General features: G+C 44.4%; 1 protein-coding gene across 1 annotated transcript in view; it reads right to left on the reverse strand.

The window, feature by feature from the left end:
- Positions 1-3149: 3149 nt before the first annotated feature.
- The window catches only part of mtmr11 (myotubularin related protein 11), a 57396-nt gene continuing 45057 nt past the window's right edge, over positions 3150-15488 (reverse strand). Inside the window, exons 14-17 of the mRNA XM_063199364.1 lie at positions 13902-14072; positions 11207-11428; positions 8936-9217; positions 3150-6630 (exon numbers count right to left, since the gene is read on the reverse strand). Coding sequence (XP_063055434.1) covers positions 6103-6630; positions 8936-9217; positions 11207-11428; positions 13902-14072 — 1203 coding nt within the window. The 3' untranslated portion in view covers positions 3150-6102. The remainder of the gene's footprint in view (positions 6631-8935; positions 9218-11206; positions 11429-13901; positions 14073-15488) is intronic.

The raw sequence follows: 15488 nt of genomic DNA on the forward strand, positions 1-15488 counted from the left end.
ACTCAGCAAGAGTATCCAACTCTTTCTTAGTCGAGAGAAAGGTCCTCAGAATCCTATAGTGCCCGGCAAATGTACTGTACCTCTTGTGGACTGTTAAACCTAGAATCAGCCAACAGACGAGAAGAAGAGTGGTCAAAGTGGATATTCGCGCACAAACATTTGGTTTTGACAAAGTGGACGTCCCGCACGACGCAGCTCACTGGACCTCCGACGTGATTGCAAAGGTCTTTGGCCAATCATACTGCTGATGCCGAAATGATTCGACTGAAAGAGAACATTAGTTTTCTCATTGCTTACACAATCTAATTATCAAAAATATACAGTTTTCCAACTCTCCAAAAAAAATCCAGCGAACATACATACGGGACCTGACTATATCAGAGACTTGGAATTGGTCCATCAGTCTGTCTGTTGTAGCAGGCCTGCAACACTCAAACCAAGTCACCAGTACATACTGATCCCAATGTGACCTAATGTCTGAGTAGGCCTAGGCTTTGTAATTATAAGCCTAGCTAAATGTTCCTTTTTGGATTTTGAAAATATATTGAATATACTGTATATCACAGCACCATAAAGGAACCACCATTCAGGACAAATTTCACCGTGCACAATGCTGCAATTCGTGCGCCCAAACGGCAGGTGGAGTCGGCGTACAAGATAGACACCATCTATCATAATTGGCAAATGAAAATGTGGTGAGATCTGGATTAGTTTATTAGCATCGTCTGATAGGGCCAGTCACGTTTTTTGTTTTAGTCACACTGTAGGCCTACATGTTATTCAATTCAATTAACGTCATTGTTCGCACATTATTCAATTTAGGTCCATATATGTTAGTATAAATGCTATTTTGGCTCAACGACAGTCCTTTTGTTGTGATGGGGGGGTCCACTGGTTCATCGTCAAGCATTGACTGCCAAGTCTCTAGAAAAATTGTGATAGGCTAAACAAAATGTGGCCTATCCTCACATCTTCCACAATACCTTTCTGATATGGTAGGCCTATTCATGAGATGGAGAGAATTGGATCTATTAAAATCTGCTTTCACTGGTAGGCTATCTAATTGGCCATTCGGCGGCACGCGCACACGCAGTTGATTGCTGATCTCAGTGTGCGCGAGCCTCAATTTCAACCCAACCGGTCTCGCATTATCAGCTAGTAGCCATGGCAGTCAAGTGCAGCCAGCATTTACTTTGATAATAAACTGTAACTCAGTAGTCAGTGGTCTATAGTCTGCATTAGGGCCTATATTAAGCTAGATTTTATTGAAAATCGGACCGTCTCCCGATGACGCTGAAGCCGATGCGCACTACAAAAACGGTGCTTTGCTCTCAGAAAACAAACAGACAGCCGAAGAACATGTTACTTCGAGACAACCGCAGAAATGCGGACAGTCTTTAACAAACCAAACACGGATTTGGATTGCCATGATAGGCAACGGTATGGACGTTTTTTGGAGGTGTTTTGCGGCTTTAAGCTTCGACTGCTTTAAAGGTTCGCCGTCAAAGAGGTGTGTATTCTGGTCTTCTATAACATCCTGTCAGACTGTCATTTTTTTGACCTAATTTCTTTGTGATTTGCGTTTATGTCGATTCTAAATGTATCATCAGTTAGGTAAAGTGATTTCTGCCGTTTAGTTGCTATGGCGATATGTGATTTAAAGATGGCAATAGCCTACATGCGTGGCTTGCATTGTTATGAACGTACGTGGAGGCGTTCAAGCAATGAAAACCTGGAAGCTGACCCAAAAAACAACATGATGGCGCTTCATATTTTAACTCAAGCCATCCCTATTCACATTGACAATGTCACCCAGTCATGCCATCTTGTCACAATTTTACCAAATCTCGTAGTCAAAAGACGATGATTCTGTGTCACAGATAGGTGTCTTGAGCATCTAGCACCCCCCATGTGTTTAAGAATGCCTCTGCTTACAGCTGCCCCTTCTTCTCTCACTTCTCTAGGCCTACATTTAAATGCGATTTCTGTTTCAAGAGATAACAATTATGGAGGAACAAAACAACACTGTCTTAACTTGCCCCTACGCCTTTGTCTTAAGAATACCTCTTCTGTCTATCCCCCCAACCACCCACATATCCTCTGTCTACCCCTATCTCTCCTGTGCACCCCCGTCTACCCCTATATCTCCTGTCTGCCCCCCCCAATCTACCCCCCGTCTCTCCTGTCTGCCCCCCCCCCCCAATATTTCTCCTGTGCCCCCCATTCCTCTCTACTGTAGGTCTTCAACAAAGCTGGGCTCGAGCCGACCGGCCAGCATGGAGAGCAGCTCCCTGACTGGTAGCATCTCCCTCAGCTCGGACCTGCCCCACTGCCAGTACTGCATCAACTACGAGAGCCGGCTGAAGCGGCTGTCCTGTGGCCACCTCTACTGCAGCCCTTGCTCCGACCACATCGTCAACTTGGCCTTCGAGGATATCGAGGGCCTCTCGGAGTACCCGTGCCCCATATGCAAGTCCCTGCGGCACCTGGGCGGCCTGGTACCTGTCCAGAGCTGCAGCATCAGCGCGACCCACTGCTCCCCTTTTGATCAGCAGCACCACCACCACAAGCACCAGGTGGCAGACGACAAGATGATCCAGTGGGATTAAGGACTGATTGGGCTTGCTAGACAGACAGACGGCTCATTTCATCAAAGAGGACATCATGTGTGACCCACCCGGGGTGTGTGCGGGTGAGGGAGGCTTGGGTTTTTAAAGCTTTTAAGATAATAGCATATCAGTGTTTATAGTGATGTGAAAGTTCACATGACTTCCTTGTGTGTGGCTTTTTCTCTCTTTCACACTCAAGCCCTGATGTGCCATGCTTTTTAAAAGAATAAGCTTTTACCTTTTAGATGTGCTTGCACAGTGTTCATAAACAGTTAAGTATTCACTGTTTTTATCTATGTGGATCTACAGGGTGGATATGTCAAAGCCTATATTTGCACCATGTTAATATTTTCAAGGCAGCTGTATGTTCCTGTACATATTTAACATATTTTAAATGTTATTAAATAATTTTAGACAGTGAAGGTGTCTCGTGATTATTCAATTTTGGGCCATTTCTAACACCGAACTGACTATCTGAAGCATAAAGTTTCACTTTTGATGAATGTAAAGTAGCAATCCCATCAAATAAAGCATACACGGTTTTAAAATAGCTTACGTTTAGATTTATTAACCTACCTGGAAACATGCTACTGGATGTTCATACAAAAAATACAGAATGCTAGAAAATAGATACATCAATTGTGCTGACACATTACAAAACACATATGAAATTCTGGAAACAAGTAACCATTGTTTGGACCATCATTGCTTGGGGATGAGTCATGCAGAACACTTGTGCATGAACCTGAAGTTTGCTCCATGAAGGCTGGGGCGAAAGCACTTGTAAGATCTTAACACAAAGTAGAAGAGTCGTGCCATGATGAATTACAAAAGAACTACAAAACAAACTTAATGAGATGTACCCTTTTTACCTGCTAATATAAATAGAAAAACAAAACAAAAATCACGTTTCACAAAATGTTTTTGTCAGGATACCATCACAGGAAGTTCCGGCTGGTACTGTAAATGCTGTGTTTTTATGATGATTTGGAAAAAAATTGTAACCACACCTATAAGTCATTTTCTCACGCCTCATTTCAAATGTGCTAAGTTTCCCTCAATGCTACAGACAGTCCAGTGACCCGAAATGGCCACACTGCAATACAATATGGGGTATAAGTCAATCTTTGTCCTCCCGTCCTTTTCTGTGGCGTCTGGCCTCTTGCCTCAGTGTCACCCCGCATCCATGGAGAGGACAGTTTCCTTCCTCGACCACAGTGACTTTTTAGGGGCTTTTCCCTTTCAACATGCAAATGAGAGAATAAACTTTGAACTGTGCTTTTGCAAGCAAGACCTTGAAGACTACAAACTTCAATCATCGATGACTTCGAGCTTCACGTCACAAGGCCAGAGGCCGTTGGAAAGGATGTGATGACAAAGATTGACTTGCACACATCCCCTTTTCTGCTTTCAAATACAGTAACATATTTCACTTCCACCAAGGCTAGCATCTGATCTCCCTCTCCAGGGAAGTCGATGGGAGGGGGACAAAGGGAACAGTTTTGAGGGCACCCAAAGTTGGGTTTTCATTACATTGTATTTATTAGATGGGGGGCCCTTTAAGATGACTTTGTCCTAGGCCCGGTAAACTGGTCAGTTGCCCTGTCCCTCTTCATGACCTTGGAAAGCCCTGAGCCAGAACAGAGGCCCTTCAAACCTGCAGCAGTGGCAAACTTTGAAAGACGGCCATAGAGAAAACCCAATAAGACATCGTTAAGGACATTTCCCCGTCCTTCTGGCTGACATTCCATATTGAGAAAGAGAGTGCTGTGTGTGGGAGAAGGAGAGAGAGAGAGAGAGAGAATAGGGAGAGAGATCTTCTGGCAATGGCACCCGTGCTGGGTCATAAGGGAGTAAGTCATTTGCTGTGCCCTAGATACACGGCGCAATGCATGGCGTACCTTTCTAACTTCAGCTGTTAACTCTAGCCAGACAGCCTCCTCTCACTGCAACCAAAACAAGCGCTTTATCCCTCCCAGTCCTCCACTTCATATGCATAACAGGCCTGCAAATCAGCATGACGTCAGCAGCTGTTCCTCTAAACAAATACTTTTTCTTAAATAGTCAAGACAGAGGTCCACTGAAAAGCCTGTGTCAGCTTATTCTCCAGTTAAATTCCAGTGGCGCCTCAGGAATTCACTGACGACAGTCTAAGGTTATTCTCTTCAAACTCCCCCACACAGGGATGCATTCAAAAATAAAGCGATATAAAAAAAGTGTCAAAACAACAACAGCACATTAGAAAATAGGACACTTGGACCAGAAAATTGTGCTTTTACAGTATGCTTTGATACACTAATGATATGTATGAGTAGAATGACTCATATGATTGACAATTAACACTTTGATAATATTTAGATGAAAAATACAAATATTAAACTTCTTTCATTTTGATATGTTAATGAAAAAAAATCGTCCAAAAAGGCCCGCATGGTACTAAGAACTTAAATAATCCACTACTGGCGAGGGAGAGAATGAAGAATAGACATCTAGAAGACAAATTAGGCCATCCAGCCAAAATCACTATTAACATGCCACTCTCCCATTCTGCTGTGCCACTCTCATCGGACATGCTCCATATATTTAGTTCTCATACTAAATATACAACTAACTTTGATCAATTTTTAAGATATAATTACAACAACATGCATATCGTCTTCACACAAGTCATGGCCGTACCAAAATGTTGCTATGCCCTCAAATGATCATTTAAATGAGAGAGAGACAGAGAGAGAGAGAGAGAGAGGAGAGAGAACACACCGTATCTAACCTATGTACCTCCATGTCACTCTTTGGAATTTGACAGGAATGATATCTGCCCTCTAGTGTTCGCTTTGTGAAGCACTTCACATAGACCCGTTTCAAGCATTTTAGCTCATCCTGAATTCCTCAGAGGAAATTACAATGGTAGTGTGAATCATTTGTGCCATTTCAGAAAATACTGTATGTCTTAAGCCAATACAGTATCATGTACATGCATGCGATCCCACTCCAACCATGTGCTTGAGAACACCATCACTACGACCATTGGACACCGTACAAATCTACATTTGGCATAGACTGATATAAGGGCAGCAAACAAGACATTAAAAGCATGTTGCTGTGTGCTCCATCTGAATCAGTCTTCTTCATTTATTCAAAAACACAAAATGAGAAAAGGCAATAGTGCGACAAATGCGTAAATAAATTAGTGCCATTGTTGTTGCTGTGTAATACTGCACAAGACAGTGATGGGTGCAATTGTCTCTTATGTCCCTTCTGCATTGCTCCTGATAGTGATTGTGACAATGGTAGACTTCCAATTAACAACTGATACGAGATTTTCCCCGCTCAAACATTTTTTTTGTAGCCAAATCTGGAAATCACCTGGAAGATCGGTACAAGCAGCCATTTTTGTTTTATGCCTTCTTTTAAAAAAGTAGAAAGGCAGTGCAGGATATGTGCTTTGAGAGCAGCAGGAGTTTCAAGAGCATGAGGATGATGATGAAGAAGCTCACTGCACATTGTTGCCATGGATCCCGGACGAGCCCCCACTGCTGCTGCTGCTCCTGCTACGAGGAGGCTTGGTGTGTGGGGCCGGGATGTAGCGCTGCTGCCCTGGCCGGTTGTCCGGCTGGTGACCGCCGAAGAGGAAAGTGTGCTTGGTCCCATCTCTGCCAGAGGGCCGTGTCTGAGGGGGGTTGGCAATGGACGTTGGGGGCCTGGATGTGGGTTTGACAGAGGCAGCAGTCTGGGTGTTACCTCTGGGGGCGGCAGGGGGCTGGTTGGAGGACCTGGAGTTTGGGAAGAGGAAGGTGCCGTTGTTGGCATTCTGGTTGAGGTTGGAGTCGGTGCGGCGGGCGTCCTGCTTGATGCGGGGGTTGCTGGATGTCCGGGAGGAGGTGGGAGAGGACGAGGACGAGGAGCAAGAAGACGAGGAGGTGGAGGAGGCCTGTGCTAGCTTCTCACGCAGCTGCTGCACCTCCAAGGACAGCTGGTCCACTGGATGCAGCATGGAGGAGGGCATGGGGTGGGTAAAGGCCTGGCGACAACACACAAAATCACAACCAAGTAAGTTGCTAACTCCGTTAAAACAACATTTCTCGAAGGCTAAACAATTAGAAACTTTGTAGGTTGTCGCTGGGAAATTGCACTGCAACCAAGGAAATTGCATTTGGTTAGGTTAGGTTAGGTTAGGTTTAGGGATAGTTTTGGTCAGGGCACATATTTACAACTCAGAAACATTGCATTACTGACAGGTTAGGTTTAGGGATGGTTTTGGGAAGGGCACAATTTGAAAACTCGGAAATATTGCATTACTGACAGGTTAAGTTTAGGGATGGTTTTGGCAAGGGTTAGGATAATGCGGGGAACATGGGGGCCTTTTTCTAAAAAAGGGTTCTAAGTTCCCCGGTCCCATACAAAAACTGGGGAACATGGGACTCAGGGAATATAGGACCCGGGGAACATAGGACCCAGGGAACATAGGACCCGGGGAACATATGTACGCTTGAGTGCGTTACGCCCCTTTTTGGGGGAAAACCTTGGCGGAAAAGCCAGTGCAAGTCAAGTGGTGGTGTTGGGAAACAAAAGACAAGGATCTAGACTAGCGTTGTTCACACTCAACATGCCGAAGACGTGATGCGTTGTCGGCTGTTCAAATAATATAGCCAAACAGCCGTGGCTGAAGCATGGACTTCATTTAGGCTAGCCGATGTAGCACCAGTGCTTAATTTGAGGGGGAGCAAGGGGGAGCTAGCTCCGGAACCTCAAACAAGAGCTCCGGAACCTTGGATGGAACCTCAGGGAAAGACATCACAGACCCCCCCTCGGGGGGGAGCCACCCATCCTCTGCGCTCCAGGACCTCCCGCTTGACAAATTAAGCACTGTGTAGCACGTAAGTTAATAGGCTCGTTCGTGACGAAGCAGTGCTGCTTTTGCTAAGCAGCGAACATGCACACTTTGCCAGTTTGATGCATTGTGGTTAGAAAAGTCTACTAGTGAGACATTCGGTTTGTTTTCCTCCAAAAAAGGCCGCAACACACATTCACGAGCAAAGTACCCGGATGGAAGTTTATACGTATTATGGGATAAGCTGGTTCATTGATTGGCTGAAGGAAATGTGTGGCTGCGTTTTTCCTTTCTGAACCTGAGATGTCCGCCCCTTGAAGTGAGTGCCCTTCTTCAGCATGTAATGTCTCAAAGCATGCCAGATGGCTGCTGCAGTACTGATGATCTGCCACACAAAATACGAAAGAGAGATTATTGTAATAAAAGGGAGAATAAACAGATGTGGACATCCCAGGTTCAGTAAGTTTTGGCACATATTTGTTTCAGCCAATTTACACAGAGCCAGCTGGTCCCAATTAGCACACCTCCTTAGTCAGGCTAATTAGTGCCATCACATGTTCTAGGTGCACAGCCACAATCAAGCCGCGCTTACTTACAGGTACAGTATGTAGTTTTAACCCGATTAAATGTAGTCTATAAACCAATTACGTACATCATGTAAAGTTAAATAGTCAAATAGTCGACTTAAATATAAAGCGATTAAATAGGCCTTGTGTAAATAGTCAAATTAGTATCCATGATTGGTTTACATTTTTGTAAACTGATTTATGTAGTTAAGAACATTAATATTAACTGATTAAATGAGGAAACTGCCCATGTAAACAGTTAATTTAAACCAGGGATGTCAAACTCAGGCCCGGGGGTCAAATGTGGCCCGCGGAGTCATTTGATTTGGCCTGCGAGATTATTTCAAATGTGCCTTACAGTTGGCCCACACACACCATTAATATACAGTATAGAGTAAGAAGACTTGAACATGAAATTTGGTGTGTTGTATAGGAACATGAGTGGGCCCAGACCAGTGAAACAGCTCACGTGCAACAGAATATGGGCAAGCACATTTGAACTATGATGGGAATCTGCGGTCAAACTTAAATATGAGTATGAAGTGTGTATGCACAACTTAAGTTTCTTTAGTTTAGTTTTTTAGTTTTTAGTGAGTTTGGCACGCGACTTCGTTCCAGATTTAGAATTTGGCCCTTAGTCAATTTGAGTTTGACACCCCTGATTTAAACAATGTCTCCATATACAGGTGCATGGGTTCACAATTTTTGTTTTCCCCTGCCTGCGCACAACTCAACCTCTGATTGTTGGAAACAGCTGTCAGTCAAAAAATTAGCTCACGTGGTTGGCTGACAGTGTCTTGCCCCGCCTCACAACACCGCGCTTATATAAAAAAAAAACATGTATAAACGAGGTTATTGTGAAAGCATACTCATACCAAAGTTATACGGTACATAAATCTTGTATCTTGAACGACCAACATGCTGCTCACCTGTGCGTGGAGTGCCCCTCTGAGGTAGCAATCTCGCCACACCTTGATGCAGGGCCCCAGCAGGAGGGGCAGGAGGGGTTCGTGGGGGTCCGGCCCAGACTCGGTCAGGGAGCAGGCCCGCAGGAGGCGCTCCAGAGCGGGCAGCATCTCAGCCGACGGGGCCCTGCGGTGGCTCTTGCGGTAGGCCGACCCGGCGCTGCTTCGCCACGGGAGGAGGTTGGAGGGCGAGGAGAAGGAACCCTTGGACAAGAGGAAGACAGAGCCAGCCATACCATCCACATGCTGCATGGAGAGAGAGAGAGAGAGAGAGAGAGAGAGAGAGAGAGAGAGAGAGAGAGAGAGAGAGAGAGAGAGAGAGAGAGAGAGAGAGAGTACACTGTATAGTACACTGATGTCAGCTTGGTTTGTAGGTACTTGGACAGCACCCACTTATTGCTTCTACTTATTGCTAAGCTGACTGTGCTATTGGTTAGGGCTATCACCACCCAGTGCCTCTACTCAAAATCATTTCACTCCAGGAAAGCTAACTTAAAAAACGGCTGATGCAGCTGGGGCTAGCAATCTTGTTTAAAAAAAATAAATGGATAAAATCTATTTAAATATATATCAGGAAGGCAATTTAAGTGAGAATTAAGTAAACCGCTCCATAGGCAGAGGAATCCAGAGGTTAACAGTAGAAGACAAATGGCAACAATAAGAAAAGACCTGAAAGAAATAAAAGAGTCTTAACAGAGATGACAGGAGTGCAAGTGAGTCACTCACATTTGCAGACACACAAGAGAGTGAAAGAGAAAAGAAGACAGGGAGGAAGAGACACAGACCAACAAACACAGATAAAAGAGAGGGAGAGAGGGGGGGGGAGAGAGAAACAAGAAAGACAAAAGATGCTGAGCTTTTGGGCTGACTGACGCTGTGAGCTATGGCCAACTGAAATCAGGTCTCGCAGCCATACAAGGAAGTGGATCTGGAACAGCCAAGTAGAGCATGACCTTAAAGACACAGTTAATTGTGCGCCAGTTGCCTCCTCCACCATCACCATGGCATTGTGGGGGATGGAGTGCACGGCTACACAGAAACACTTCATCACAAGGAGCCATCGACACTGCATTTGACACAGCGAGAAGCAGACACACTGAGGCAAAAAGAAAACAGTTGAAGACACTGTATATTTTATATTTATACAGTACTATATTTACTGTATTTCCTCAATGTATAGCCTTGCCCCTAATAGTTGCCTGCCTCCTGCCTCTTTTCGTAACATTTTTAATAAATAAAAGCCTGCCTCTTTAGTGGCCTGTGTCTCTGCTGCTGGCTCATTATGTATAGTAAAAAAGACATTTTGTTTGTTTGTTTTGTATTAAAAGCCTCCATCATTTGTAGCCTGCCCCTATTTGTATACAGGACCAAACAATTGTTTATTTATTAATAGCAGCCACTGCTATTACTTGAGGAAATACTGGTATGTATTTATGTCTTCTGATATATTCAAGCCTTGTGACACCATATGACGGGACACTGTCAAAGATTATTCAGTGTGATTGATGTGATTGATGATTTCATCTTGAACATCTTGACAGATATAATGTCATGTGTAACATCTTGATATACATTTAATGTATTTTTGACATACTGTCAATGACAATTGGGATAATTTATAATCTCAAAGCTAATCGAATCATGTCAGAGATAATATTGCTTCAGTACCGTTTCAGCGAAACTGTGAAAAATTCAAGAGCAGAGATCGCCAACTGCCAAGTTCAAAATTCATTAATCCAGCCAAACATTTATTACGACGGATCCACACAGTACAGCACAGGAACCCATAAAACATTCAGGAACTTTTACTCTCTCTTGCAATTCCCTCCCTCTCCCTAGAGAGGTAACTGATCTCTTCCACAACAAAACATCCTAAGGGAAATATCTCATTGATGACAGCTAATATCGACCCACAGTCGTCGTCTTCTGCGTGTGCGATGATTGAATGAACTGTACCCACCCTGTGGGGGTCCAGGTTAGTGTGGAGGAGGAGGAGGAGGAAGAAGAAGAAGAAGAAGAAGAAGAAGAAGAAGAAGAAGAAGAAGAAGAAGAAGAAGAAGAAGAAGAAGAAGAAGAAGAAGAAGAAGAAGAAGAAGAAGAAGAAGAAGGAAAAACAATAGGGTCTGATGCACCTTTGGTGCTCCGGCCCTAAATATCTTTGACGGGTAATATCGACCCGTCGTCGTGCTCTGTGCAACGATTGCAAAAAGAGTGATTGAACTCTACCATACGCACCCTGTGTGGGTCCAGGTTGGTGTTGAGGTTGCCGTTGAGCAGGGGCGGGGGGCTGGCGGGCTGGGTGACAGGCTGGGTGAAGCGGCCGCGACGCTGGCCAGAGTACTGCAGGGCCCAGTCCCAGACGGGGGGCAGGGGCGGGTCGCAGCAGGGATCCTGGAGGGGAGAGCCCCGGGGCAGCTCACGCAGGCCGTTCACGGGTGTGTAGCTCTGGGCCAGGTGCTGCGCAGAGGATCGACATCACGTTGAACATGAACGAAACTCAACTCACAACTTATAATACAATCCAAATTACAACCCAAATACAAGGGCGGTACAGTAGCTGTACAGTGGCAAAGTCCTGCATGGAGGATAACATGAGACATTACTGTACATGAGTCATCACCCAGCAGGACAGGTATTGAGAAGTCAGCCCACTTAAAATCATTCAAATGTATTTAATGTATGGCACAGTGACGTTTTGAACGTTAGGTCTTCTGAAAAACAGTCAAAACTTCCATTTTTGGCCGCAAAATCAAATATGGCCCATCCCATGTTAATTAATCTACCATGCAGTTTGTTTAAAAGCATTAAAATTGGTACAGATTTCTTGATATGCTGATTGTTATTAGAAATGGACAATGAAAAAATATGAATTGGAGACAGATATTGTTGCTAAATGTTTTGCTTGTGTCTTCATCGAAAGATGTGACAAACATCATCACCTTGATTTTCTTTAGGAAGCCGTACCTACCATACTGTACCTGTGAAAGACGGTTCTAAGTACTACAGGAATACTGTAGTACAGTGAGTCCAATATGTATTTGATCCCTTGCTGATTTTGTTGGTTTGCCTACTAACAAAGACATGATCAGTCAATAAATGTTATGATAATATGTATTCTAATATGGAGAGACAGAATATCAAAAAGAAAATCCAGAAATTAACGGAAGAAAATATATATTAATTTATTTCCATTTCATCGAGCAAAATAAGTATTTGATCCCCTGGCAACTGATTACAGTTCCGGGCCCACAGACCAGATGGGCACTTCCGATCAACTTGTAATCTGAATTAAAGACACCTGTACATACTAACATGCATAAAAGACACATTGAATCAGCAGAATCAGTCCATACTAGTATGAGTGAATCAGTCACACTCCAACCTCACCAGCATGGGAAAGACCAAAGAGTGGTCAAATGATATCAGGGACACGATTTTAGACCTGAACAAAGATTAAATGGGCTGCAAAGTCACAAGAAAGAGACTGGGTATTAATGACCCAGCTGTTGATGCATTTCTTCCGAAATGTGAGGAATACAAAATCAGCCTGTCTGGGGTTCTATACGAGATTTGACCTTTTGTAGGGATTTGATAATCATGAGAACAGAAAGAAATCACCCTAGAGCTGTACGGGATGAACTAGGCAATGATATCAAAGCTACTGGGACCAAAATCACTGAGAAAACTACTGGTAGCACTTAATGCCACAGAGGTTTAAAATCCTGTAGTGCACACATGGTAGCTCTACTTCAGAAGGAACCTGTGCAGTCCCACTTGAGGTTTGCCAACGGACATCAGACTGGTTTAGGATATGATAAGGAGGTGCTGTAGTCAGATGAAACCAAAATCAAGTTGTTTGGCATTATCACAATTCAATGTGTTTTGAGAAAGAGTACTGCTGTCTATGATCCCAAGAACACCCTCCTCACCATCATGCATGAAAGTGGTATCATTATGGTTTGAGGGTGTTTGTCTGGCCAAGGCACAGGACAACTTCATATTGTCAACGAATGGATGGAGGGAGACATGTAATGTGCAATCCTGAGTGCAAACGTCCTTCCCTCCACCACTACACTGAAGGGTGGGCCATTTTTGGATCTCCCAACATGACAATAATACACAACATAGAGTAAAAGCAACGAAGGAGTGGCTCAATAAGAAGCATATTAAAGTCGTGAAGTGGCCTAGACAGTCTCCAAATATTAACCATATAGTAATTCTATGGAGAGAACTGAACCTCCCATTTGCCAAGCTACAGCCACAAACTATTAATGTTTTAGAGATAATGTGCAAAGAAAAATGGGCAAAAATAGTTTCTACTATCTGCACAAACATTGTCATCAACTAAAAGAAGCATCTGACCTCAGTGCTAGACAACTAGGGCTTTGCTACAAAGCACTTTATCCTCTTTAGCTAGAGGGGTCAAATACTTATTGGCCTAAATTAAATACAAATAAATTAAAATATATTATGTTAAGTTATTTTCTGGAATTTCTCTTTGGTATTCTGTCTCTCCATGTTTGAATACATATTATCATAAATTTATAGACTGATCATGTCTTTATTAGTGGGCAAACCGGCAAAATCAGCAAGGGATCAAATACATATTGGACTCACTGTAGTTGTAGTCATCGTGGATATAGCAGTCGAGATAATGGTTAATAGTGGTAGTATGGTAGTAGCACTAGAGCTAACTAAAGACTCTTTTCCACTGCCGTTTTTTTTGGTAGGCCTACAGCTCGACATGGCGCGATTCCGCAGGCACTTATTGCTTTACAATTAAGCTGTGTCTTGCCTATTTGAAAAGCAAAAAGTGGCAGCCGAGTCGCGCTGTGTCGAGCTGTATGCCTACCTTAAAACCGGCAGTGGAAAAGAGGCATAGCTGATGCTGAAGGAAATCTCCTGTTCCACGAGGGGTTTGCTCTAGTACCTGTGAGCGTCGGCTCCTCTCGCGTTGGCAGTTGGCCAGGAAGCTGCTGAAGAGCGGCACGTGCAGAGAGTCATGCAGGGCCAGCAGGTAGTCCCCACTCAGCTGGAACCGGGACGGGAACTGGGCACACAGCTGCCACACGCAGTCCAGGAAGAGCAGGAACACTGGGGCCTAGCGGAGGAAAGGCGGAGGAGGAGGGGGAAGAGAGGAGATGGGAAGAAAGAGGAGGAGAGGTGGAGGTGGGGATAAGAGGAGAGAAGGAGAGGCGGAGGAGGTGGAGAAAGAGGGGTGGTAGTGTAGGTGATGAGGTAGAGGAGAGGGTAAGAGAAAGGGATTGTAGTGGAGGTGGGGAAGTGGAGGAGAGGAGAGGGGTAGAGGTGGAGGAGGGGAAGAGAGGAGAGGGGAAGAAAGAGGAGGTGGTGGGGGGAGAAGAGGACAGGAGAAGAAATAGGTGGTGGGGGAGTAGAGGAGAGGGGAAGAAGAAAGAGGGATGGTAGTGGAGGTGAGGGAGTAGAGGAGAGGGAAGAGTGATGAGAGGGAAAGAAGGTTGGAAATGTCATGTACTGCACAGTATAGTACAAACATAGATGGCATTTGCATAATGATAGAAGATGTGTGTAACATAACAACCCCTCCACCTCAGCAACCACTCACACAACCCCAAAGTGTAAACAAACACACCACACATACACACAAGTAGTTCACAATCTTACACACCCTCACACATATTGAGGATGCATATGTTCTCTAATGGGAGAGGTACCCGATCCTCTAGTCTACACAGATGAAAAAACAACGGCAGAGACTACTCATCACCACCATCACGCTATGTTACCAACATACACATACCAACTCACACATTACCATGTCATGAGACAGTCGCTCAATCACTTGACATGATCTCACCACAATCTGTGCCCTTTTTTAGCTTTGCACATAGCTTCAGTGAATGCTCTGGTTAAACTAGCCACATAGGAATAGGCAGGGCCGGATTAAGGTAGTCCGGGGCCCCTAGGCCACAGGTTGCTGTGGGCCCCCATGGAAGGCAAATGTCATGATGAAGTTACACAGTGTCCTAATTACAAGCTAGGAATTAAGGATAGCATGTCTGCCCGCTGTGGAGATTAATTTTAAACAAGATTTAAATCTGTACTCAACATTACAGACTCATTTTTCAGTATTACATCTTGTCACAATTCTACATTCTACACAATTCTACACACATTTTTTACTTGTTTTGGCCAATCGGGGGCCCTCTGGCACTGGTAGGTAGGGGCCCCTAGGCTGCAGCCATATCTACCCTGTGTGGTCCCCCTGGCAGGTGGGGGGGGCCCTAGGCTGCAGCCATATCTAGCCTGTGCATTCATCCAGCCCTGGGAATAGGAAGACTCATGTTCATGTGAGTTTGGCATCACGAGCTGTGCTTCTAGTCATTATGGACTCATCACCCAAGAGGCTTCCTCATCATAAGAAGTAGTTACAGAACATTGGCCCTCTAATAGCCATTCATACTCTTTACTGATCAACCACAGCCTTGCGTCAATAACAAGATTAGAACATTTGAACCAGTATATAAAACAAAAAGGA

This window comes from Engraulis encrasicolus, chromosome 5, assembly GCF_034702125.1.
Source record: "Engraulis encrasicolus isolate BLACKSEA-1 chromosome 5, IST_EnEncr_1.0, whole genome shotgun sequence".
Lineage (NCBI taxonomy): Eukaryota > Metazoa > Chordata > Actinopteri > Clupeiformes > Engraulidae > Engraulis > Engraulis encrasicolus.